The sequence below is a fragment of the Pleurodeles waltl genome, chromosome 7 (genome assembly GCF_031143425.1).
Source record: "Pleurodeles waltl isolate 20211129_DDA chromosome 7, aPleWal1.hap1.20221129, whole genome shotgun sequence".
Classification (NCBI taxonomy): Eukaryota; Metazoa; Chordata; class Amphibia; order Caudata; family Salamandridae; genus Pleurodeles; species Pleurodeles waltl.
In genome coordinates this window covers 784,525,586-784,548,930 of record NC_090446.1, presented here as the reverse complement: position 1 = coordinate 784,548,930, position 23,345 = coordinate 784,525,586, and the positions used below count along the sequence as shown (strand labels likewise).

General features: G+C 44.3%; 1 protein-coding gene across 5 annotated transcripts in view; it reads right to left on the bottom strand.

Moving 5' to 3' along the window:
- STING1 (stimulator of interferon response cGAMP interactor 1) overlaps positions 1 to 8,082 on the bottom strand; it is a 232,182-nt gene extending 224,100 nt beyond the window's left edge. For 2 of the 5 annotated variants that reach the window (XR_011194142.1, XM_069199302.1), the window contains exons 1-2: positions 7,925 to 8,057; positions 3,305 to 3,409 (exon numbers count right to left, since the gene is read on the bottom strand). Coding sequence is in view for 2 of the 5 variants with exons in the window: in XM_069199302.1 (XP_069055403.1) it covers positions 3,305 to 3,328 (24 nt within the window). In the remaining 3 variants the exon portion in view is untranslated. Of the gene's footprint in view, positions 1 to 3,304; positions 3,410 to 7,924 lie in introns of all 5 variants that reach the window. The other 3 variants (XM_069199301.1, XM_069199303.1, XM_069199304.1) reach the window with 3 other exon arrangements.
- Positions 8,083 to 23,345: the final 15,263 nt, after the last annotated feature.

The window sequence follows — 23,345 nt, the reverse complement described above, 5'->3', positions numbered from 1 at the left end:
CACTAACCAACCTATCCCAGCGCAGCTCCAATGATGTCACACTCACACCTACTGCGGCTGACAAAGTCTTGCAGCTCGTCCTCCTAAACTCAGAATCTCAAAAAACAAATGCAAAATATTGCGAGCACTAATCAAAAACCAAAAAACAAATTTGCTGGTTTACTACAGAAAGGTAACACAATTGCTTCAGAAACCTTATGGATTTTCACTAATGGCCCTTTTGTTCATGCAGCTATTCCCCTTTCTCGGTCTCACAGATTCGCAAGAAAAATTCGACCGCAAATTTTACTCTCAACTAATCAATGGGTCTGTCCTGGTGCACATAGGACTCGCCAAATCTCAGTCAAAATTTTCTCTCGCCCACTTTCACAGACTGACTTGTTGACCATGCGCGATCAATCAACTAAACCAGACAGATTACAACATATAACCAAGTGTCTCCTACACTTTTCAATATACTCTGGACTCTTAGACCACGGAAGATCTGTATATCAACAACCATGTGGACAATATTTGAGCACAAAGCACCACACACATATGAAGTTCGACGACTTCCCAACTCTCATACTGTGGAGTACCCACACTCTTACTAAAACTTCATCTGGAGTACGCAGACTCCCTAAATTCCCTCACATACCTCACAATTCACCTGCTATTTGCATAAGATGTGCAAGCGCAACCTACCTCTCTCAGTCTATCACTAGAATGCTGTGAACATTCCCAACACCACTAGCAGGATCCAGGATCTGGAAAGTCATTTCTGGGCTTAAGTGAACATCATTTTCTCTACGTATGTCATATTGAAAAATAAAATCCAAATCTCAATAATAGTTAATTCTTAACTATCACCATAACTAAGAACACATGTCCATCAGTTTCTTACCACAACTGCTAACACCTGTCACTCCATTCTGGACACCTAAGAATAACCTTCAATTTACTACCATAACTGTTAATCACCCTATACCAGACACTTATGGCAAGTTTTAAAGAAAAAGCCATCAGTCTGCTACCAAAACTGATAACGCACCAGTCCTTAATAAGTAAACTTACAAGGGGACGCTTATAAGTCAATGAACCTTTTGACTCTTTTAAAATAATCTTGCCATAACTCTAGCATAGGACACAGTAACCAATACACAATAATCAATAATCATTAGTCAAATCAATATTCAATAATCAATAGAGTTAGTAATTATCACACACGACTTCTCAGTCATTAATAACCACACCTTAGTAAAAATTTAGTAATTTTATTTCCCTTTTGCTTACAATACGAAGTCATGTGGATTAAACTCAAACTCAATTTAAAACGCATGTAAAACAGTATTAATCAGCCAAAAGATGCCAAAAACACAATCTGATTAAGGCTTGTATCCCAATACATTCTAGAGCATTAGCGCAGATCAATAATAAAGTCAGCTTCAATATTTTAACACTGTCCATAGAGTTCAGCAAAATAGTCAGTCAAACATTCGTCTTTGTAATTTTGTCAGTCGTCAAGTAGAAAACCTCATCTAACCCAGATTAGCATCAGTATGTGGGGCTTCATGCAAAACAATTTAGAACACGAATTTAGAAAACATCTAGCTAAGGAAAACTAACTAAGAAAGCGCAGTTGGTACCTAGAAAGAAAAGGCACAAATATACATTTTAGTCATATTGTCATATATACCTATCCACGGTATGGGTCGGCAAACAGAATCAGCCTTCGTCCTCAGGTCATCAGTCGATCAGCATCACATCAGGCTCTCAGTCAGAGAGTATAAGCCCAATGACAGAATCTGGAATCTCTTCTAAAGTCTCTTCTTCTCGACAGTGGTCTGCCTAAAAATCTGAAATCTTTTTCCTCTGTCATGTTGTTATATCAAAGTCACTCAAACTATCCCCTAATTTCCAATTGGTCAATTAATCGTACTTTATTACTCTATCCAATGAATTAACTGTCCCAAATCTATGAATTTGAATATTTCTTCTTTCTCATGTCTTTAATTAGTTCGCCTTACGATGTTCTCATCATCCGGCTCGTCAGGTATCAAATTTGTTGCATCTTCATCTCCAGTCAGTGTCTTCATAGTTTGCGTCCTGGGAAAGTACATCTAGCACATTTTACACACTTTTCGATACATTACAAGAGACCTCATCTCCTGTCCGTCGGTTCTAATAGAAAGCTTTGGTTAAGCATTTTATTAAAACAATGAGCTTTTCACAGTTAGTTCACTCTGTCAGCATTTTCCATTAGACGTTAAGAAATACTGCTTCTGCATGAGCCTGGCAAGAATAGGCCAAGACACTTGCTAAGTTAAGGCTTACGATTAATAAGTGAGAACATATTTCATAACTCTCAATATGACATATTACTACGTTAATCTAATACATTTTCAATATCTCATATGTGTTAATCATTCATTTAGTACATTTTGTGAACATTTGTAGCCATTCTCCGAGGTCACAATTTCAAACGTGCACCTTATTTTTCTCTATGTTATTCATTTTCTACATAAGGCATTATTCAAAATACATAAACACTCATTAATAATTTCTAATTAAGACATCTGCGTTGGCACCTTTCACTAATTAAATCAAGCAAATTGTAAAAGGCAAGCCCATGAACCAACCAAACTGATGGGCGTGACATGGGCATTGTTAAAAGCCCACAGAGAGATTACACCAGGGACAGAGCGCTTTGCGCTCGACCCTAAAACGTAGTTAGCTCACATAAAGCGTATCTGCAATTGTGCTATAATCCATGTAACAGGGTCAGTCTGCAAGGCGGTAACAAAACCGCCCCAAGGCAAGACAAATGTAAAGCATTTACCAAAGCCTTCAAGGGATTTTTGAAAGGCAAGCCCACGAACGAATGAAAGTGATGGGTGTTACACAGGCAAGGTTAAAAGCCCACAATACTTACAACAGTTTAGAAGCGCTTGCGCATACCACCTAAAAAGGTGTTTCAGCTGCATTCAGGAAGCACATGACAATGTTGCTAAGGTCAAGGTGAACATCGTTTTCTTTGATACCAAAACTGTATGAAACTTTAATTAATAGTAGGAATGTGCTTTCGGAGAAGATAATGGATTTTGGAAGAGGCTCTTATATTAATTGTGAATATATACCCCTATTGAGTAAATTATTGCAAATGTACTGTGCAGATGTGGTATTGAGTGATTCCCTGCTGTGTGTCGTGCACTCACCAGCATGACGTGTGTGTGCTCAAAATACACAAAGACAAAAACCTTTACTTGAATCAGGAGATTGACGAATAGCCAGTTTATGTATGTAATGAACAAGCGGTATTTTCTACCTGTGGTCCAAACCTGTGAGTCATGCTTCACAACAGCAGTTTAAAGCGGAGGTTCCCCCTCTCCATCCTTCCGTTTTCAACAGGACATCTTATATATTTGAAGCACTGAATTCAGAAAGTGGAAAACTGACAATTAGGTAACAGATTTCAATGTAGAATATGTTCATTTTGAAACTAGAGCGTTTTTTCTAAAAACTAAAAGACATGATCTTAACTTGAGTTTGAAATCCAGCTTCAGTTATTCCACATTGTGAAGCACAAATATTAACAGTGGCGCTGGAACAATTATCAGAGTGCGTGTGCTGGCCACTGACATCATACTATACAAATGTTACAATACAAAAGCCGTGTGATCGAGAACAGCTTCTCAAGGAGTGTAGTAAATGAAACAAGGCCTTTGACCAGGAGGCGGAAGAGAAATGGGCTTCCAGTAGTTCATGTTGGAGCACAAATTACACATATATGTCTAGACCGTGGCCGGCATTGTCAGTTATCAAGAGCATATTTTCAATTAAAATTGACTCTTTCTTATAACTAAATCACCAGAAAGAACCACTGGGCTGCAGACTCGTCTCTCTCTCTTTCTCCAGTGGCCCTTTGTCTGAAAATACGTCCTTCTTTAATCTTCAAAGCACAGAAGGCCTGTCCTAAGGTAGGGGAGCCCCTTACTGTTGACGCCATTGTGGGCACAATTTTATCAGAACTACATTGGTAGAAGTGTGCTCGTTCCCTGGTAAGCCTACCTGGATTTTCTCCCGTGCACACACAACATACACAAACTTAAAGAAACTGCAGAAATTGTGTTTATAACTCGCAGTTACCAAAGGAACTCCAGATGTTTGCCCTCTGCAGTTCCAGTAATTTTCGCCATTATAATAATGTTGTGCTCACTCTGTGCATCTTCTGGCAGTGCCTCATTATGAAAGAGCCACAGCAGAAGTAATGCCCAAAGGTAAATAAATATTCTGACAGGACATCAACAGTCATGAAAATGTGTGCTATTGCAAAATAATTAAATAACATAAAAAGGCCTATTGTGACAGCTAAGCACTGCCACCCAAAGTACTATGTGCCCTTTAAAAATAATGCCACATGAGCACTGCACTTGAATGGGCTAATGTGCCACAATATTTGACCATGCAAATGTTCTTGTTATATAGGACATGACGAACACCTTGTTGTTGTAGGGCGCGGCTAAAAACCCATTAGGGTCTCAAGGTACGGGGGGACTGCAGTTCAGTGGATGAGCTGGATGGCCAACTAAGAAATGTTTGGTTGTACACGTCAACTCACACTTCCTGTGTAGGGTTGTCATTGCACGCTATGTAGGTAGGCGGCCATTAACCATAGCCCGAAAAAGAACAGTGGCAGAAGCTGGTTATGGCCAATTTTGTACCAATTCATATCTTTTACTATTATTTTGATGACTGCATTTGGGATTTTACATTGTTACATTTATTCGCACTTGGCTAGCACAATTTCTTTCTTCATAGGCTTGCTACTTATTAGTGGTGGCAGTGTTGCTGCTCAGTAAGTATGCTGTCAAAATTGCAAGCGCAAAACATTGCACTGCATTAAGACTGTGTCTGGAAGCAAAAACAAAACGTTTCATGCACATTTTAAATGCACAAGAGCACTGGTGAGTCTTCAGTGTGCGGAGGTGTGTGATGCTAAACCACATGCATTATACTGAAAATGCACATGCTGGAAATTTGAGTTTAGTTGAATTTCATGAACAAATACAGTCTTTACACTTCTGCAGTTATGATGTGTGAGTGTTGTCTGCTGTGCTTTCAATAAATTATTGTGCACTGCGTCCGGGATTATGTTCTTTCCACTTCTGTGCATTCATTTCCTTATTATGGCTATTAGACTGACACACTAGTTACACTTAGAATTGCAGAAACATTTACTTTGAATTGAAATGGCATTGCATTTATACAGCGCTTAGTACCAGTGACGAGGCGTTGAGTGCTTGCCAATGTCTTTCTTGCTACCCTGAGGAGGAAAGTATCGAGTAATTACCCAAACGAGCAATGTACGTTAAAAGTGCATGCTGTTTTGCTTGGAAGTGTGGCCACTGTACCATGGGAGCAACTATTATCGTGTTTGCTCGAGTTAAAGCTATTAGCATTGTAAACTCGTAACCGGACTTTTCTTGCCACATAAACTGAAAATGAAAAGTAAAACAGTTTCACAAAAGCGAGCCAACAGCTGCCATGAGCACAAAGCAGACACACAAAAGGAAACAGAAGTTCGCTCACAGTGAAATGTATCGGCAAAAGTGCAATTATACACGTAACCAGCAAAAGTGCAATTATCCATGTAACCGGCAAAAGTGCAAATATCCATGTAACAGGGTTGATGTTATGCAAAGCGCTTGACTACTGCTGAGCGAGATCGCGCTGCCTATGAAATAAAGAGAAAAAGTAGTCCAGAAGCCATGCGGAAAACATTGAGCCTCGTATGTTTTCAGTAGTTGGCCGGTGCGCACGAGGCACGCTAAACACCGGAAAAGGCACAACGTATGCATGCCTTTCACTAATGAAATCAAGCAAATTTTAAAAGGCAAGCCCACAAACCAACCAAACTGATGGACGTGACATGGGCGTAGTTAAAAGCCCACAGAGAGATTACACCAGGGACAGAGCGTTTTGCGCTCAACCTAAAAAGAAAACATGCAGCTACCTAAACAAGGCTGCAATACGCTTACAATATATATTTTTTTCAAATTAAAAACAAACATTCAATGATGCGACCATTTTAGTAGTGATATTTTTTAATAACAAGCCTTTTAGCCGCACCTTGCTTTTTATCACCACCTACCCAAGGCCTGACATTGTAGGCTTTTACAAAGCTACAGCATCACAAACACTTTACAACAACATACATGAAAAAAGAGATAGAAAATAAATCAGCATTTAACTGGGTACCCGAAGTGCAGACAAAATAAATAGCTTATAATTATAGTAAATATAAAAGAAGAAAATTGAGAAAAAGCACATTTTGAACCAGATGTGTCAATCAAAGAAATGTACTATTTTTAGGGTACGTGAATACTGGGTACAGGCTTTGTGCAGTCACTTGGTAGTGAGGGGGGCAAGTGGGTAAAGTGAGGTGACTCCTTGTCCCATGCTGTACACCGAAGTGGGAGGAGAAAGATTAGAGGTCATTTTTTTATAAGACCAATGGATGAAGTCTACTGAACTTAAGCCACTACATGTGTGTATATTATGTATGAGTTATTTAAAAAAAATACTAGTCTGGAGAAAAAGCTAAAGGTGTCTCAGAGGCCAGACCTGAAGCTTCTGTCCAGGAACTACCTATATAGATGTTGTTTTGATGTCATCATGGCACGATCAAATTCTGCAACACATTAAGAACGTTTAGCACCACGCTTCAAATTCCTCACAACATTTAGTGACATATGTCCTGAGGTTACATGTCCGTTATATATATATATATGACAATATCTCAGTCACTGATACATCATTTCTTTTGTCTGGCTGCTCTAAAATGCTAGTCTTTCGTTTCCTAAAAATGCCATTTAACAGTTGTACATGGCGCTCTCTCCACCAGATTGGCATGAAGGCGCTTTACAGAGAACAATGAAACATACATATATAACAGTGTAAACGGTCATACCTTGCTTTATCGGGGGCCATGAGGAGAAAATAAAAATCACATAAAGCAAATGATGCAATGGCGAGGGAAGAGGAGAAATCGGAGGTAGGTAATTGGGAAGAGTAATGGGGGGATGGGGGGGAAGTGAAATATATTAATTATGAGTACTTTAAATGTACATGTGCTCTCCAGTACTGGGTACCTGCACTTCTTCAATTTGCATGGGAGAGTACCTGTACTTCTTAGCGCTGCGGCAATGAATTTAAAGGGAGTGGAAGTACCAGCAATTCTCAGGAGCAAACAGGTAGACTACAGAGTGCCTGCATTTCCATATTTCCATTTAAAGCACTGCTAATCAGTTCAATAGACATAAATGTAGCTATCGATAGACCTAGTCCTTGGAGTTTCTAATATCTTATGCTTGCATTTGCCTGTTTCTACAAATCGACATATAACACAACCCTGCTGACTGCAAATGTCAAACTTCTCGAGACTTGCTGCGAGGGTGCCTTTGAGGCTAAAACATGTAAGAGGTCATAAAACGAGAGACCGTTTCTGTATTGCCGTCTCTTGCACCTTTCAAGGGCAAGCAACGTAGACACGTGACTTTCAAGAGAACCAACATTTGTCTCGGAATATAGCAACTGCTGATGTAGAGACCTCCTAAGGCGGTTCCAGCTGTGCACGTCAGGTCACGTGACCAATATTCGACTTTTCCCCCCCAGGGACTGCAGCTCTTTCTAGTGTGCGCTTAAAATCAGTTTTGTATGCGGGGCTGAGCTGGGAAGAGGAACCAGTGCTGTCAAAAACGCTAGAACAACCCCGCTCCCTTCCTCTCCGTTCCCGCTGATTGGCTCTCTCCTTACATGAGCCAGTTGCCATAAACCCCGGGGGCTGGAGAGAATGACACTGGGCGGGGCTACCACTGACCTTCAGGGACTACAAGGCACAACAAGCGAGAGAGGCAACGCGAAAAGAGCTACAAAATACATTTACCTTGCTGGCGCCAAAATGCTACTCGAAGCTTTCAAATATTGTCTCCGCTTTGAGGATTGTTTTGTGCTGTACTCGTGCAGTAGAGCTTGTTTCCCAGAACTCCGGCATGAGGAATGAATGGGGTTTGTCTGGGTGCTGTAAGAAAGAGGAAGTGAAGGAAGTGAAACTGAAAGCACTGGGTAATAGTAAAGAAAAACAAGCATTGACAAAGCCAAAGGATTCGCCTGTGCGCGGCCTGCTGTGCAACCTGACTGAGAGTTAAGAAAACAAAATGAGTACGAGGTGGCCAACGATGACCGCATCACAACTCTATTTTCCTTTATTTTGGACCATGTTGCACAGTAACCCGCGCTGTTGTGTGGCATGTGTCAAAAACATTGACAAACATTGTAAGGGGTTGGGGGACTAAAACGTATAGCAATTTCGTAGTATTCCCTGTACTACCCATAATTGGCATGGCTTAAAGACATTAAAACAAAACACCATAATGTGGTTAGTGGTGACTGCCTTAAAAGCACTTTTTTCAAATGTATTCTAAAATGCCTAATTACTTAAGAGTACACAGTATAGCCGCTGCAATTGCATGGGAGGGAGGCCGGGTGGTGATCGGGGGCGTCTGGTGTGGAAACGGATGTTGGTTGGAGGGGGAAAAGAAACGGACTTAAGGAGAGGTGAGCAAAATATGCGAAGAATGAATGGAATCTTTGTGATGTGTACTGTGGTTCCTGGGGGTTGCCAGGATAGTCACGCCATCGCTGTCGAGGACGAGAGCAGCATAAAGAAAGGACAGCTTGGAAACTAAGGCCATGGCATGGAGGTGTGGTCCACTACAGGGACAACCTCCGAAATAAACATTAAAAAAAATCACCAATTTCGCAAAACCAAGGGTGGCAGCACAGCAGATGTTCACGGATACTTGATCGAGTTGTAGTTCAGTAAATCTCCTGCACGCATAACATATAAGTACATAAAGAGAAAACAAGAAAGGAGACTAGTAAAACCCCCATATTTTGCAGCAGTCTTCATTTTTCCTATTTGCTTAGTGATGCCGGTTTTCTGGTTGTATTTCCCTTTCGCTCCAAGAAATGCTGTTGGTGAGGGCTGTTCTCAGTAAAAGAACAAGATAGCTGCCACTCCTTTGGAACGCACAATTGAATTGCATCCCCATTATGCAATCCAAAGCAGCGCTTGCCATCTTGTTCTTTTCCTCCGCACCTGACGGATCGAAGCGAATGTAAGTGGTTGGAAAACAAATGATGGCAAGCTGGGAGGACTCGAGACTAAGGCCACCAAAAAAAGTTCACAATACAATGTTAAATTAAAATGTGATTGCATTTTCTAATTCTATATCAGGACCGGAGGCGAGGATTATGCAGATCTTTCTTCACTTTGTATTATATAGCAAGTTCAAAGTACAGTAATAAAAAACATTAAACTACAAGTCCCATGAATCCGTAGTCATGGCAACCATAAACCAATGAACAGCTATAGTATCGACAGTATAAATGCCTCCAAGAAACGTCATCCTCCCTCTTTCTTCACTGCTCGCGGTGACAGATAAGTGCCTTTCTGCCTCTCGCTAGTTTTCAAACTGGTCTAGGCGTGTACTTGATCATTTGCCCTGCGCGTGTCAAGCGGAGCATTTTTCTTTGCCTTTCAGGGTTTTTATTGTTGTAGCAACGCTGTTGCTACACGCGCGCAGTAGGCTTCAGAGCCCGAGCACGTTTTCCATAGAGGGCGCGCGTCACGATTCTGGCACTCGCGTTAGCAACGCGCACGTTTTTCAACGCTCGGTGTTGCGTTTTTTAATGCGTTAGGGCTGTTTTACTGCCCTGTGCCGTGCCCCCTCCTGTGACACCATTTGGTTGACTTCTCGTTGGTCATTGTTTTTTGACAAAATTCTTGGTAGAAGACAGGAGTAGGAGGGGGTTACCCCACAAGGTTTTGGGGCGCAAATTTTGTATTGTCTCTTGTCTTTTTCCTCATGAGCGCTATGCAACCTGCCCAGGATCAGGATTCTTTTCCCCTCATGTCCCCTGAGGCCCCTTCCCTCCGCGCCCTTCCTTCTGGAGTGGAGGTGGTTTTGTCGCAGGCCATTGCGCAGGCTCTCTCTCCTTTTAAGGAAAGTATGGCGCAACTGGCCGCGCAGTTATCTAGGGGACCTGGCGTGACAGGGGTGATGGGGGTTGCCCACTGGTCTTCCCCCAGGAAACCACGCAAGCGTGATGCGGGGCACCTCGGGGAAACGGAGGTTGTTCCTTCCCTCTCCGATAGGAGTGCGCACACGCAATTGTGTTTACCATCCCGGGAGGGTTCTACGCCCAGGGTTACTGGTGACAAGGGTTACCCCAAATTAGATCTCCTTATGGGATCTTCATTGGGCATGGTTGGCGACTCTGAGGGGGATTCTTCCTCGGTGGAGGAGGTGGAAACGGGTCGTCCGTGGCACCCGGGAGCCTCTCTTCCGGATGCCCAGGATCCGGGGGAGTCGGATTCCGATATGTTTGAGCCGGAGGGCATATACCATCCCCGCTCATCTGAATGGCACCTGGATCCCAAGGTGGCGGATTACGTGGCAGGTAAACTTCGCCAACCGCTGGATAAGGACGTGCGGGCACGGCTCAGGGCCGAATGCCCCCGCCCCACTCTCCCAGATAGAGTGGCCACCACCCCGGAGTTGGACCCGAAACTTTGTACTTTCTTCGGGAAGTATGTGAAGGACCCAAAAAAGGGGATCGATAGATCTTGGCGAGTGTGCCAGGATAAGCTCCTGGACGTCGTTGGACCCCTCATGCAAATTATCCAAATGCAGCCAATGCTCCTGGAGGACCCTCTGGTAAGGATTACCCCTTCTTTCCCTCCAAATCTGGGAGGGCGACTCCGCTGGTTCAGACACAACTGGGAACTCCTCACTTCAGATGCATGGGTATTACAAACTGTGTCAGGTTTTCACATAGAGTTCTGGGGAACCCCAGTTCAGGAATCGATTCCCAAACCTATGATTTTTTCGGACGCGGATTCCCGCCTCATAGATGCAGAGGTGCAGGAGTTACTGCGCAAAGACGCTATTTGTCCCACGTCGTTTCACCCAAGAGGTTTTGTCAGCAACCTTTTCCTGGTCGAGAAGAAGGACAAAGGTTTTCACCCGGTAATCAATTTGCAGGCCTTCAACAATTGGGTGGTTTATCGCCACTTCAAGATGGAGGGGATTCACCTCCTGAGGGACATTCTGCTGCAAGGGGACTGGATGGTCCGTCTGGACCTCAAAGACGCGTACCTCACGGTCCCCATTTTCCCTCCACATCGCAGGTTTCTGCAATTTCGGTGGCGACAACAGGTGTTCGAGTTCACCTCTCTCCCCTTCGGCCTTTCATCAGCCCCTTGGTGCTTCACCAAGCTCCTCAAACCGGTGGTGGAATTCCTTTGTTCAAGGGGAATTCGCCTCATTATTTACCTGGACGATATCCTCTTGATGGATCCGTCCAAAACCCTTCTTCTTTCCTATGTGAACACGACTATTGCGCTGTTGCAGGACCTGGGGTTTGTTATCAACTTCCAGAAGTCCGATCTGATCCCATCGCAATCAATGACTTTCTTGGGTTTCCTGATAGATTCCCAAGCGGCTTCCCTAAGTCTTCCGCCCCAGAAGATTGCGAAAATCAAGAAGGAGCTGAGGATCGTGCTGAGACGGGACAAGATCTCGCTTCGCCAGTTAGCCAGAGTGGTGGGCTTACTGTCCTCATCGATCCAGGCTATTTTTCCAGGCCTTCTTCATTACAGGGCTCTCCAGCACCTCAAAGCACATCACTTACGCCAGGGGCTGACTTACTCCGAACGGATCTCTATCAATCCGGAAGCCAGGACGGAGTTGCTGTGGTGGTTGGACCACATGAAGGCCTGGAACGGGAGGGCCATATTCGGCTCTTCTCCCGATCTGATCATAGAGTCGGATGCCAGTCGACACGGTTGGGGAGCCCGTTGCGGGGACCTTTCATTCGGGGGTCGTTGGTCGACCCAGGAACTCGACCTCCATATCAATTGTCTGGAACTCCTGGCGGGTTCATTCGCGATCAGATCCATGACCCGGGACAGGGTCTCTTGTGTGTTACTTCTTCGGATGGACAATATATCGGCGGTTCAGTATATCAACCGCCTGGGGGGTACCCGGTCCAGAGCTTTAGCCGAATTGGCAAAGGATTTTTGGCATTTTTGTCTCGCGCACCAGATATCAGTCACAGCGGAATACCTACCGGGCATCCAGAGCGCTACGGCAGACTGGAACTCCAGGTATCTGATGGATTCCAGCGATTGGCAGCTGGATCCAGCGATTTTTCGGGCGATCATGGCCCACTGGGGTCCTTGCACGGTGGACCTGTTTTCCTCACGGTGGAATGCGCAGCTTCCCCGCTATTTCAGTTGGCATCCCGACCCGGGAGCGGAGGCGGTGGATGCGTTTCAACAGACCTGGAACCCCTTTCTAGGATATGCCTTTCCCCCATTCCTGATGATTCCGAGAGTTCTGTCTCTAGTACGTTGTCAACAAGCCAAGAATATCCTGGTGACTCCTTTGTGGCGCTCTCAGGTGTGGTTTCCAACCCTTTTAGAACTGTCGTGCGACTTTCCTCTTCGCCTTCCATCTCATCCCTCAATCCTTCGGGATTCCTCGGGCCAGTGCCATCCGCTAGTGCTCCAGGGTCACCTGCAGTTGGTAACCTGGAGGATTTCCGGAGCCGCTGGCACGATTGCTGACTTTCGCAAGAGGCTCAAACCTTCATTTCTCAGGCCTGGGCTCTGGGGACTGGCAAAAGATACAAATCAGCTTGGTCTAGATTGGCTCGCTGGTGTCTGGACAGACATACAGATCCCTTGGGGGCCCACGTTACAGATGTGCTGAATTTCCTGGCGGAATTGGCCTCATCAGGTTTGTCATATTGCACGGTAAATTATTTTCGTTCTGCTATTTCGGCTGGACATCCTCCTCTGGAGGGCCACCCAGTGGGGTCTCATCCGTGGGTGTGCAGGCTACTCAAGGGTGTTCGCTTGTCCCGCCCTACTCAGCCCAGATACACTGAGTTGTGGGATGTTAACCTGGTTTTGAGGTTGCTATCCTCTTGGCAGGATAATTCTTCCCTCTCGAGAAAAGAGTTATCGGCTAAATTGGCAATGTTGTTGTGTCTCATATCTTGCAAGAGAGTCTCGGATGTTCGAGCTCTTGATGTGTCATCCAGGGTTTTTTCTCCTGATGGGGTTACCTTCATGATCACCCTTAGGACAAAATGTGATACTAGATCATTGTCTTACCCAGCGTTTCCCTTTACCCCAAAATTATGTGTGGTTCGCTGTCTGAAGGCGTATGAAGAAGTAACGGCTACCCTTCGTCCTCCTGGGGAGAACCAGCTATTGATTTCATTGAAGAAACCGTTCAAGGCGATTTCTTCACCTACCATTGCTAGGTGGATCAGATGGATCCTATCTGAAGCGGGTGTGGACATTCAGGTTTTCGGCGCTTATTCGACTCGAGGTGCCATGGCCTCTAAAGCAGTCCAAGTAGGTGGTAGGCTAGAGGACATCATGAGCGCAGCTGATTGGTCCTCGGAGTCGGTTTTCAAGAAATTTTATTTTAAACCGATCCATGAGGCGGCCTCTTTGGTGGTAAGTAAGCTTTGAACTTGCACAATCCTCTCCTCCGGTCCTGATATAGAATGTAAAATTTCCTAGCTAACTTGAAGGAAAGTTTCAATTCTATTAAGGACACGGAGGCGAGGATTATCCCACCCGTCACATGATAAGTTCCTTCCTGCCCGGAAAGCACAATTGGATCAAGTTCAAGATGGTATACTGTCTTTGATTCGGAGTGTAGTTTCCGCTTCTAATGGTTTTCTGTCTATGTGTGGGACATTGCTTAAGGGGATATATGACTTGGGTATGGATACCAGGTTGTTGGTTTTCGTTATGCTTTGTGTACCTCATGCTTCTTCCGGTTTTAGTTGTATTTATTACAATCACCTATCGGGTGGCTGATGCTGTTTTACATTCTCTCTTAGGTTCTGAGTCAACGGCTACTTGATGTCCTGATGTCCCTTCGCAGTGAAGTCGAGGGAGGATGACGTTTCTTGGAGGCATTTATACTGTCGATACTATAGCTGTTCATTGGTTTATGGTTGCCATGACGGATTCATGGGACTTGTAGTTTAATGTTTTTTATTACTGTGCTTTGAACTTGCTGTATAATAAAAAGTGAAGAAAGATCTGCATAATCCTCGCCTCCGTGTCCTTAATAGAATTGAAACTTTCCTTCACGTTAGCTAGGAAATTTTACATTACAGTTCACGCTCTGGCTTGTGGCTGAAAAGGGCTCATCTCTAGGGCGTGTAGGGTGTTTAACCCCTTCGCTGCCAGGCCTTTTCCCCCTCAGGTGCCAAGCCTTTTTTTGGCTATTTGGGGCAGTTCGTGCTTAGGCTCTCATAACTTTTTGTCCACATAAGCCACCCACACCAAATTTCTGTCCTGTTTTCCAACATCCTAGGGATTCTACAGGTACCCAGACTTTGTGGGTTCCCCTGAAGGAGACCAAGAAGTTAGCCAAAATACAGTGAAAATTTCGTTAAAAATAAAAATAAAAATGGGAAAAAGGGAAAAAGGGCTGCAGAAGAAGGCTTGTGGTTCTTTCCCTGAAAATGGCATTAACAAAGGGTTTGCGGTGCTGACATCACCAGCTTCCCAGATTTCAGGAACAGGCAGACTTGAATCAGAAAACCCAATTTTTCAGCACAATTTTGGCATTTTACTGGGACATACCCCATTTTTATGATTTTTTGTGCTTTCAGCCTCCTTCCAGTCAGTGACAGAAATGGGTGTGAAACCAATGCTGGATCCCAGAAACCTAAACATTTCTGAAAAGTAGACAAAATTCTGAATTCAGCAATTGGTAATTTGTGTAGATCCTACAAGGGTTTCCTACAGAAAATAACAACTGAAATAAAAAAATATTGAAATTGAGGTAAAAAAACAGCTATTTTTCTCTACGTTTTACTCTGTAACTTTTTCCTGCAATGTCAGATTTTTTTAGGGCAATATACCGTTACGTCTGCTGAAGTCTTCTGGTTGCAGGGATATATAGGGCTTGTAGGTTCATCAAGAACCCTAGGTACCCAGAGCCAATAAATGAGCTGCACCTTGCAATGGGTTTTCATTCTATACCGGGTATACAGCAATTCATTAGCTGAAATATAAAGAGTGAAAAATAGGTATCAAGAAAACCATTGTATTTCTAAAATGGGCACAAGATAAGGTGTTGAGAAACAGTGGTGTTTTGAACATCTCTGAATTACGGGGTGCCAATACTAGCAGGTGAATTACAGGGCATTTCTCAATTACACGTCTTTTTTACACACTGTCTTACATTTGGAAGGAAAAAATGAAGAGAAAGACAAGGGGAAATAACACTGGTTTTGCTATTCTGTGTTCCCCCAAGAAACCCAATAAAAATGGTACCTCACTTGAATGGGTAGGCCTGATGCTCACGACAGGAAACGCAACATGGACACACCACATTTTTACATTGAAATCTGATGTGTTTTTTGCAAAGTGCCTACCTGTGGATTTTGGCCTCTAGCTCAGGGGGAATCTCACATAGGGAAACCTACCAAAACTGTGCATTTTTGAAAACTAGATACCTAGGGGAATCCAGGATGGGGTGACTTGTGGGGCTCTGACCAGGTTCTGTTACCCAGAATCCTTTGAAAACCTCAAAATTTGGCCAACAAAACACTTTTTTCTCTCATTTGGGGGGCAGAAAGTTCTGGAATCTGAGAGGAGCCACAAATTTCCTTCCACCCAGCATTTCCCCAAGTCACCCAATAAAAATGATACCTCACTTGCGTGGGTAGGCCTAGCGCCCGCAACAGCAGATACCCCAAAACACAACGTGGACACATCACATTTTCCCCAAAGAAAACAGAGGTGTTTTTTGCAAAGTGCCTATCTGTGGATTTTGGCCTCTAGCTCAGCCGGCATCTAGGGAAACCTACCAAACCTGTGCATTTTTGAAAACTAGACGCCCAAGGGAGTGCAGGGAGGTGTGAAGTGCGTGGATCCCCCAATGATTTCTTACCCAGAATCCTCTGCAAACCTCAAATTTAGCTAAAAAATCACTTTTTCCCCACATTTCTGGGTGGGATCACTGCACCGGGACAAATTTCCTACCCCCCAACGTTCTCGCCAGTCTCCCGGTAAAAATGATACCTCACTTGTGTAGGTGGGCCAAGTGCCTGTGACAGGGAAGAGCCAAAAACATGTCGAAATTGACGGGGAATCAAAGCGGGTCCAAAAGCAGAATTATTATCGGTATAGATGGGACAATGTTGGGTGGTAGGAATTTTGTGGATTCCTGCAGATTCCGGAAGGTTCCATCACAAAAATGTTGGGAAAATTTGTGATTTTCAGCAAAGTTGGAGGTTTGCAGGGCATTGTGTGTAAGAAAATGGTGCGGGTGCATGTGAAGCACACCACCCTGGAATCAACCAGATGTTTAGTTTTCAGATGTGTCTGGGTCATGTGGATTTTTCTACATGGCAGCGTCCCAAAGTCAAAAAAGTGCAGCCCTCACCATTCCAAGTTGGATGATTTTAAGAGTTACCAAGCCCTCATGGCCCAAATGTAAAACCAAAACCCCAAATAATCAAATGTCTTCTTGCTTGCCCTGGGATAAAATGTTTTATTGTGTGGGGGGAGAGCTGAAAGACTGTTACCCCCTTCAGTTGGGGTGGGGGCATTACCAGGCCCATACTGGTTGGTAGCCACCACCCCACTATTTTTTTTTTAATTCCATGCTATCTAGTAGACTTTCTGCCCCCCAGGGTGTGGATTGGGGGTAATTGCCCCATCTTCCCACTGGTGGGCAGAACAACTTGGGCCCCATTTATTTGGGGTGGGGGTATGGCCATACTCCCACCCTCTTATTTTGAAAAAAAATCTTCCCTTGTTTCTGGTGGGCTTTCTGCCCCCTTGGGGGCAGATGGGCCTTTCAAAAATAGGCCGATCTGCACACAAGGGGGGCAGATATGCCCAATAGTAATGTGCACCCATGGGTAGTGACCCTTGCCCAAGGGGCATCCCCCCAAACAAAACACACACATACACACACACCAATCGATGGTGTCTAGTGGTTTCAAAGTATTTGCCCCCCTGGGGAGCGGCCCTTACCCAAGGGGCCGTTCCCCTTATACGTAAGTATAACATAAAAATCCCTGGTGTCTAGTGGTTTCTGCCCCCCCTGGGGGCAGATCGGCCTTATTATATTAGGGGGATCCGCCCCCAGGGAGGGGCAGAAATGGCCTAGAAACAATTTGCCCCCCCCAGGGAGCGACCCTTGCAGGTCTGTTTGGCTAGGGCTGACCTTTTTTTAAAGTCTTACTCTTTTTTTGTTTCCTTTGGTGCTTCCAACAAGGGTGAAAAGGTTTCTATCAGTTGGTGGATAAAGCAGACTATGTCCCCAGCTTACTCCTTGGCAGGTGATTGACCTCCTGGGGGCATTCAGGGACATTCTTCTAGGGGAACCTCCTCTTCTTGGGCTGAGGTGAAAGGTGATTCAATTTCTGAAATTAATCAAGCAGCCACTTGGGCCGCTCCTGATACGTTTGTGAAACATTATCATTTGCAGAAGGTATTGGTCTTGGGTTTTAGATTTGGAATTACCCTTAGTGTTTTCTTTTTTCATGTCAGGGGAGCAAATAATTTTTAGGCCATTTCTGCCCCCCCCAGGGGCAGATCGGCTAAATTATATTAGGCTGATCTGCCCCCAGGGGGGCAGACACCAGGTTTTTTTTTTTCCTTTTATGTTTATTACTCACAAGTCTACCTATGCAGGATACATAGCTAAACAATTTGTCTCAAGACTCCCATCATATATGTGGCCTCAGCCAGACCCATATCTGCTGACATTTCAAAATTGAAAGTAGTAGCTTCTACAGGGCTGTAAGTGGACAGGGTCTCATACCCGTTAGTAATGAAAAATGGACTTTGAAACAGGTCTTTATTGGGCCAAATATTCATCAAATATTCATGTCCTTATCTCTTTTTAAAATTATTATTATTATTTTTTTATTATATTTTATTGATTGCATAAAAACAACTACAACAAACAGCTTGAGGTACAGTCAGTGGTTTCAAGTTGATTGTCGACACACAGTACGGTTCCATCTAAATAGCATAAGTTTCCATATATCCCCCTAGATCCCCTTAGTTGGCCCATATTGAGAAATAGTGTTGTTAGTTGAGGGCACGGTTAAAAGCCAAAGTACTATACAAATTAATATTACCAGACCCGGCTTGTAATCGGTCCACGGGCAGCCTATTCTAGTTAAGGACGCTACAGTAGGAACTAACGTGTAGTGTTAGCCATGCTTGTATTTAGCCCGCTATCTGTGATGTGGTGGTAGGTGACTTAGTTTTGGGAGCGATAGAACTATTCTGAGTGTAAAGATAAGAACGGAATGGGCCTCATATGTCCCTGGGTCGGGAGCTAGGTGGTAACAGTTCACCATATTCATCTAATTGTTCTTGGCAATATGTAACATCTTGCACCCAGGCAGTGATAGTGGGGGATAGGTGCCTACCCCGGTGTATGGCCACTCTCCTTTTTGCTAACAGGAGTAGCATGGCTGTGAGGCACCTGCACTCGGCAGCTGCCTGCGCAACATGGCCTAATATTGCCACTAACGGCGTTCTTGATGGGTCCTGTCCAGTTATTATCTGTATGGTATCGAAGATCGCCTCCCAGAATGCCAATATCGGCCAGCGTATCCACGCTAAGTGTAGGAAGGAGGCTTGAGCTTCACTGCACCTGATGCATTTCGCATCTGGGACTAAGCCCATTTTGAAAAGAGGGTTTGGGTAGAGGCGGTGCAAGTATTTAAAGTGTATGAATGTAATCTGTGGTTAGGGGAGAGGTTCTCTAGTTGGTCACAAAGGTAGTCCCATTGTTCATCTGAAAGTGTTGAGGAGAGGTCCGCATCCCACCTTGCACAGGCACCTGATATGAAAGGCGGGACAGAAGCCTGTGTGAAGTTATACAGGTGGGTGATCAGCACCTAGGGGGTAGGGAATAAAGAATAATTTCTAATGGTGGTAATGTGGGTGGCGCAGAAGAGAAGGTGGGGTGTAAGGTGCAGCATGTCGCCCGAAGTTGATAATACAACAGCACGTCTAACAGTGTGTGACTGGCGCTTTCTGCTTCAGGTAGCTGTGTGATAAATTGGCCATCGGGATATATATTGACCAATTTTGAGATTTTAAATTTGAGAGCCTGTGCCCTGGTGCCCTGTCCCTGAAGGGGCGGTATCATTGGGTTCTCAAATTACGAAATGGATGGTGCATATAATAGTGGTATTCCAGCTTGTTTACGTAGCCCCTCCCATGCCCAACACACTCAGGCAACCGTGTTTATTTCAGCTCTAGGTGTCTTGTAAGGGTTAAACAGTGCCGTCTTGAGGGGGCATGGTGCTGCTCTATCCGCCTTGTTGGCGGTATGCAGTAGAAAAGGGGTTGGATGCACCCAAAAGTAGAGATATTGCACTTGTGCACAGTAGGCAAAGAGTGTCATGTCTGACGCCCCCAGTCCACCCCTCATCGGCGGTAGAGTGAGAAGCTCCCAGAACGCTCTGGGCTGCTTCCCCACCCAGACTAGGGTGCACAAATTGGATTTTAAACGTTGTAGGAAGCAGGTAGTTGGGGGAAGAGGAATATTGAGGAACAGATAGAGGAACTTGGGAAGGACCACCATCTTTGCTAGAGAGATGCGGCCTGTGAGGGATAACGGAAGGCGAGACCATATTGGAATACTGTCCTCCAGCCAGGTCATAGCCCTACCATAGTTTGCTTGCCATAGAGCATTAATGTCTCGGCTAAGCCAGATGCCTAGGTAGCAGACTGGCTCCTCCACCAATTGAAGGGGAATTTTGAGGGAGAATTGCAGATTCTCATCCGTAAGTGGGAGTAGCACCGATTTTCCCCAATTTATCTGCTCATCTGAATATCCTCCAAAACGGATCATCTCTTGTATCATGGGAGTCAGGTTGACACGTGGGTCACTGGTATGGAGCACAATGTCATCAGTGTACATTGAAATCACCAGGGCCCTGGAGGTTAGGCCATTGGCCCTGTTTGCATGGTGCTCTTGAAGGCGTGCCGCTAGTGGTTCCATCGCAATGGCAAATAGCTGAGGTGACAGCGGGCAGCCCTGTCTTGTCCCTCAGGTGAACTGGAAAAGATCTGAAACAGTCCTATTTATGCGCACTCTTGCCATAGGGACGGTGTATAATAGACAGATCTGTTTTAGAAATATGGGACTATTCTCGCCAGAGGGGGGAAGAGGTATGTCCATTCTAGTGTGTCAAACGTCTTTGTGGCGTCCAGTAAAGCCGCCATTGCCTGAACATGTGGGGCCAGGTGGTGCACAATGGCAAAGATTGTGCCGAGGATATGGGATGTGGACCTGCCCAGTATAAAACCAGCCTGATCCGGACAAATGATTTTTGGTAGGAGTGGTAGTAACCAGTTAGCTAGCACCTTAGAATATATTTTATTATCGACATTGATGAGAGAGAGTGGCCTATAGGTATCGCAACGCAACACTGGCTTGTCCGGTTGGAGTAGGGTAACTATCATAGCCTCTCGTAGGAAGGCAGGGAGGCTTCCCATATTTAATGAGTCCTGGAACATGGACAGGAGGTGGGGGGGCCAGCAGTGAGGTATATTCCTTATAGAACGAGGTAGTAAGCCCATCTGCACCAGGGGCTTTATCACCAGGAAGCTCAGCAATTACCTTAATTATCTCCTCTGTTGTAATGGGGGTCTCTAGGTAGGTGCGATGAGCTTGGTCCAGCCATACCAGTTGTATTATATCAAAGTACTTAATGAGTTCCGGTTCGCCCATCACTGAGGTTGCTTGGCATAATTTTGCATAGAATGTGGAAAATACTTGCGCTATATCTCTGGTGTGGTGGTAACTAAATTGTTGGTGAGGTCTATGATTTCAGCTATATGGGAGGAGGTGGTTTTGGGACATAGAAGGCTTGCCTAGGTTCTGCCTGGTCAGTCTTCCTCGCCATATCTGGCGCGCCTGAGTTTCTTTATGTAGGTACTGAGTTTCACGGTTGGCCTTATTTCTGAACTCTGTGAATTTAGAGTTAATTTCTGCTAGCAAGTCGGATTTCTTTGAATGGAAATAGCAAGTCTCAAGGGCATAGTTCTCACATTCAAGACTAGCCAATCATGTGCAAATGGATTTTAAAACCCCATCCTGCTTTGCAATAAATGCTCCTCTTATTAGCACCTTGAAAGCCTCTGTAATAAGTTGCGTGGGCTGGCGCTTGAGTCTTGGAGGACTCGGGTGCTTGAGCGCACGATGGTTGCTGGGGCAACAGGGAAACACCGGTAAACGGTGCCGGAGCGTCGGAGAAAACGGACGCGTTTCCTCTGGGGGTCTGAAGTGGATTTTTACTTAATAATAAATACATTGAAACAGATATCCTTTGTGAAGGTTATTACATACCTTCTTTTTGGCGATGAGGAGACCCTCAGAGACGAACCCATTACAGACAATGCTGCAGTCTGGTGAAGTTCGAGTTGGAGTTAATTAACCAACGAAGTGTGGAGCAGACTTGGAGCTACTTGTGTGAGGCGTTTTCTTCAGCAGGAGGTGTGATTAATGAGGCATAACAGGAAGTAGCACTGTTGGAGTGTTGTGCTAGACAAGCTATCTTACTATTACAAATGGGCATATACGGCAGCCATTTTGGATGAGTATATTAAGACTATGTTGTATTTTAAAGAATTACTAAGTGTAAGAGGACAACGAAGTACATAAACATCATTGGAAGTTACTACCTGTAGTTAACATACAAGAAAAATAGTTTGGTTTATTGCGTTGTATTGGATTCGCCACTTTATGCGCTATGCAGGCTGTTAATCCTCCACCCCTGTTTTTGGAAAGTCCAGGTGAACCACAAATTGCCTGGAGGCATTGGTTTGATGCTTTTGAAACTTATTTGGGGGCAATAGGAGCGGCGAGATTTAGACGGGAACGAAAAAAATGCATACTGTTACATTCTATTGGGTTTGAAGGTCGAGCTATCTTCAAACATTTACCGGATATACCAAATGACGAAGAGGAGTTGGATGATTATGAATCTACGGTGAAGAAAATGAGTAGCAGGTTCGATTCTCCACCAAGTTTAGTAGTGTCTAGACACAAGTTTTTCAAGAGGGTTCAGCAAAATGGTGAAGATGTGGATACGTACATTTCTGCGCTGAGGTTGTTGGCAGCTGACTGCCAGTTTGGTGTACTGAGTGATCAATTGATCAGGGATCAGTTCATTTGTCAAGGCTTGGATAGATCCATTAAGCAGAAATTGCTATCTTTGGACAATCCAACACTAGCTGAATCTATCAAAATTGCCAAGAGCATCGAATCATCAATAAAATCGACTAAGGAAATAGAGAAATCTGTGGATAGTCGGGACAGAATTGGTGTGGTCCGAACTAAAATGGAGAAAGGAAAGTTGGACAAAACAATGAATTTGCAACCTTCTAACCAAGGATGCAAGAATAGTAGAGACAATAATTCGAGTTTTTTTTTTAGGCAAAAAAATATTTGTTTTAGATGTGGATATGCTCTACATGTGAAAGGGACCAGAGCGTGTCCGGCTTTAAATGTTCAATGTAGGAATTGTGGGAAAATTGGCCATTTTGCGAAAGTGTGTAAGAGTGAACGTTCAAGAAACAACGCAGTAACGTCAGTGGTTGAGAATGAGGAAGGGTTGGTTGAAAATTTGATTGGAGAAGTTCACGATATGGTGTTAGTGATTGATGACAAGATGATGAAGAGTGATGATGCTGCGTGCTGCATCGATCCGTATGTCCTCATTAGAGTAGGAAATAAACATTTACGGCTGTTAGGGGATTCGGGTGCAAGAATTACAATGATAACACAAGAGTTGTTTAGTCAGAACTGGAAAGATCGTACTTTGTTACCTCCAGATAGAGCTCCTGTTTCTTATGAAGGGAGGAAAATAGATCTCCAAGGATATTTTGAGGATATTATGGAGTTCAAGGGAAGAAAGATACAAGGAAAAATGTACGTTGCAGTGAAAGGTTTAAATATCTTGGGTTGGTTTCATCAAGGTCTTTTTGGTATGGTTTTGCGACCTGGTACCAAAGATCAGGTAACAGTGATTAGGGATGTTAATGATGTTGAAGAGACGTTAAATGAATATCCTGAGGTTTTTTCAGGAGACTTACGAAAGATAAAAGGATTCAAGCAAAAAATCAAGGTTAAGAACAATGCTATACCAGTCAAACATAAACTTAGGAGTGTACCTTTTAGCATCAGAGAGGAACTGGAAAAAGAACTTCTTGGCTT